At 42.2% G+C, this 4,097-nt stretch overlaps 1 protein-coding gene across 1 annotated transcript in view; it reads right to left on the bottom strand.

Annotated features, from left to right (window-relative positions):
* The window catches only part of LOC126981179 (uncharacterized), a 3,244-nt gene extending 723 nt beyond the window's left edge, over positions 1 to 2,521 (bottom strand). Inside the window, exons 1-3 of the mRNA XM_050831894.1 lie at positions 2,508 to 2,521; positions 1,645 to 1,816; positions 1 to 192 (exon numbers count right to left, since the gene is read on the bottom strand). The exon at positions 1 to 192 is cut by the window's left edge and continues 723 nt beyond it. Coding sequence (XP_050687851.1) covers positions 1 to 192; positions 1,645 to 1,816; positions 2,508 to 2,521 — 378 coding nt within the window. The remainder of the gene's footprint in view (positions 193 to 1,644; positions 1,817 to 2,507) is intronic.
* Between the last annotated feature and the right edge of the window lie 1,576 nt (positions 2,522 to 4,097).

Below are 4,097 nucleotides of genomic sequence, written 5' to 3'. Positions count from 1 at the left end.
GTACGCCTGGCCACTGGTGGTGCTGCTCACCTCGGGGCCCTCCTCCTCGCCGGAACACTTCTCGATGATATCCATCCAGGGCCTTCTCGTACACGGCCTCGTTGTCGTGGTGCTGCAGTCCTCAGTCTTGTCCAGTCCGCCGCACTCCTCAGTCATCTGGCCCAGGCGGTCCACCTCGTTGATCTCGGCAGTCTGAGAAGATGAACACATTTAAACCCTTTGCTGGGTGAATATTAACGAGCCATGTTAACCTACAATACTTTTGGTGACTGTTTTACACTCCCACTGGTATGACACACAAATAACTGATGCATGCAGGAAGCGGTCCGGGTGGGGCATCACCTCACCGGGTTTTGTTGTGTCTTCTAAGACAATAATGAATGAATGACTAAGGAATTTATGTTAAGATACATGTCCTCAGACCTGAGAATTGAGATCTAGTTTTTACATTACTCTATTAGTTCCTCATAATTCAAAGTACCCATCCTTCAAACACCTTCCAGCAGCCAACCAGTTATCACCCTGTTCACTACCACTGCCTCCATCACCGTATTGTGTACCAGCACTGGCCTGCCGTCTGTGGCTGTGGCCTTCCACCTGGTGCCGCCTTTTCATGCCTGCTCAACAAAGACCTGTGTATCTACACTCAGCAATACATTCATTATGATGCAGTGATGCTACAGGACTGAAGATACTGAAGACAGTTTATTCTTTTTTTGCTTTCTCTTATAAACATTTGTTTACTGTTGCACTTTGTGCTTGAGTTTTGAAGTGAAGAAAGAATACATCACTGAATGGTAGAGCATCCCATTATAAAATGTAAGAAATCATCCTCATGAACTTTCCTCTGTGTCTGGTCTAATGAGTTCCAGAAGAGGTTGTACAATGCCAGCCTTAGTGACGAAGTCTTTGAGTTTGGGGCCATCGCCAGCAGTGTTTCCCGGCGCCCACACGGCTTGCTCTGCATGCCACGTTGGTGTGCGGCGAGCGGAGCAGCTTGACGAACGACACGACAGCACCCGAGGCTGTTGGGGAGGCAAACACCGTGGATTACATGGAGGAACAAACTTCAAACTAATCATTTGTTCATACAACATAAAAACAAAGCAGGAAGATTCTATCAAGAAGCAACACACTTTTCTACCTCCTTCTCTTCATCTTAAGACTTCATGTTCCCCTTCACGTTTTTCAACGCGAGACCCTCACAGCAGGAACGATACAACTCAGGGCTGGATGCCACAGAATGCTTAACCTTGCTATTATTTATGAATGGGTCAGAAAGAACAGTATAGAACGTGCAGGGCGGGGCTGCGGCAGGGCGCTGGGCAGCCATCAGATAACGCGCATCTCCACACGTTCGTCGTGAAGTAATCTTACACGTAACAGTAATGGTCGCCAATTTGTACAAACCATTTTGTAATTCAGTTTACAGTTTACTTATAAACTAAAGGAGGCAGCTAAAGAGCGAAACAAATTAATAAGTGAACACAACTGCTGCTCTTATGGACATAATACATGTCAAAAGAATGATCAGTTTCAGTTTGAGAAGCCTTGGTATTCCTCTCTTGAAAGTTTCATTTATAAAAAGGATAAATAGACATCCTGAACCCTGGCCTCTGGTTACAGCACTCAGCCCACACTCACTTGTCTGCCCTCTCCAGGAGGCGTACAAGGGGGTGCACCAGGCCGGCATCCGGGGTGGCATCTAGGGGCGGGCTGAGAGCATCTTGCGTGCAGCTTGTGTGGCCACCGGCTGGGTGCTGCTGTCGTTACTCGGGATGCCGTTGATAATATCCTCCACACACAGTGTAGGGCCCTAAAACAGTACACATATACTATAACCTATTCAGGCTTTTATATATATATATATATATATATATATATATATATATATATATATATATATATATATATATCTATATATATATATATATATATATATATATATATATATATATATATATATATATATATATAAAACCCAAATTATAAACGCTCTTGAAAGTTATCCAAAAATTTCCATTAATCTTATGTACTTTAATTTTGTTAATCATCCCATTTTCCTGTTTAAACATGCAATGCAGCTGTTCCTGGAAAGCAAACCATTACGCAGTGAACACCAAATGAGGGGCCAAAGGCAACACTTTGAAATGAAATGAAAAAGGTCATGACTTCAGAGCAGCACCGGGAAATAGTTTCCTAAAAATCACCTCTGTATTCCTTTTACATTTGATCAACAGAATTGATGCTGAGAGCGAGCAACAACTTCTCTTCTTTGCATAGTAAGGAAAAAGGGAACAAAGCCTCAACACACACCAGCCAAACACTGTGTGGTATAATCTGTTATGAGGAACACATGCACCAAAGACAACCAAGGCCAGTGTCACACATTCACGATCTTGACTCCCGACGCCTCCCGACGTCAGGTCACACGCCGACACTTTTGGAAATTTCTAAACACTCAGCGCCCTTCCCGACACCTGCCACCGTCGGCAGTAAACCACCACCGTTGGATGTCCATCTCAGTAACGTCTCGACAACGTCGTTTCGACGTCGGCAATGATCGACATTTTAGAGGATCTATTTACGATGATTTTAACGTACGTCTGGCAGCGTGACATTTTCTAACGTCGAGTCAAGATCGTGAATGTGTGACACTAGCCTAACAAATATGGAGAACACATAATTATAACAAAACGAGTATGTAATGACGCTGGACCTGAAAATACTCCCTCGTTTTCACATCTCCCTAATATTTATTGTGTGTTCATCTTGTATTTACTTATATTTCATTATTCCATTTCTTTGTTTAATTATTCACACACTTATTGACTCTTTTCTGATTTCATTCTTATCATTTTTTCCTCTTTTTCCTCTTAGTGTTTCTGACTTTCACTCTTCTAATTAAGTTTCATGTTGAGTTGTTCACATGTCTGTTCTTTTGTTCGACTGACACGTTTCCATTTTTCGTTCCGGCCATTACTTTCTTTTTTCCTAACCTTTCTGACTTTTTAAATCTATTATTCATTTTGAGTTGCTTTCATATTTGTTTTTTTTTCATTTATTTGACACCTTTCAATATTTCCTTCTTATTGTTGTTTCTCCTTCCTCTTATTTTCTTAATCATTTTCCCTTCACTCCTTCACCTTTTCCTTCAAGTTGCGTGAATATTCTTTATATTTTTCTCCTTCAGTGTTCGTCACCACTCGTCCTTTTCTCCTGGGCATGGTCCCTCTCTCCTTTACTCTTCCGCTAGCTTTTCTTCCCCTTGAGCGCTTTTAAAAGAGAGAGAGAGAGAGAGAGAGAGAGAGAGAGAGAGAGTTTAACAGAAAAATAGTTTAACAAATCGTTTTCGAAAAAAGAACGAAATCGTTCGAAGAATCATGTTCACGAGCGTAACAGTTCCATTTGTTTCAATTCACTTAGTTTTGCAGCTTCGATTATTTTTTAATATTTCAAACCCGTCTCTCACACACACACACACACACACACACACACACACAATAAGCACTGTTCATCAATCAGGGAAGTGAGACGCGACACACACACACACACACACACACACACACACACACATACGCGTCCCCAGCGTGGTCTTCCTCCATCAACATCACGCAGCGCCGCCAACTTGAACGCGTCCAGAAGCGAGCCTGCAAAATCATCCTGGGCCCTCACTACACCAGCTACCAGGACGCCCTTGACTCCCTCCATCTCACCAGCCTACAACACCGTCACGAGACCCTACTACACCGGTTCGCAACCAAGCTTCTCAACCAGCCCAGACACAGACACATCCTCCCACCCGCAGTGAACCGCCCTCAGCACTCAGTGCGACACCACAACATTATTGCCCCGATACGGGCACGGACTGACCGCTATAAGAACAGCGCAGTGCCCGTGATGGTCAAATATATCAACACTGCAAATTAAGAGCAGCACAATTTGTATGTTTTGTAAATATTTTTCATTAGGACTTATTGTTGTTGTTATTATGATTATTATTATTATTATTATGATTACTATTATTATTATCATTATTATTATCGTGATTATTATGATTATTATTATTATCTTTACTATGATTATTGCTATTATTG

This window comes from Eriocheir sinensis, chromosome 47 (genome assembly GCF_024679095.1).
Source record: "Eriocheir sinensis breed Jianghai 21 chromosome 47, ASM2467909v1, whole genome shotgun sequence".
Lineage (NCBI taxonomy): Eukaryota > Metazoa > Arthropoda > Malacostraca > Decapoda > Varunidae > Eriocheir > Eriocheir sinensis.
This window is presented reverse-complemented; position numbering and strand designations above follow the sequence as displayed.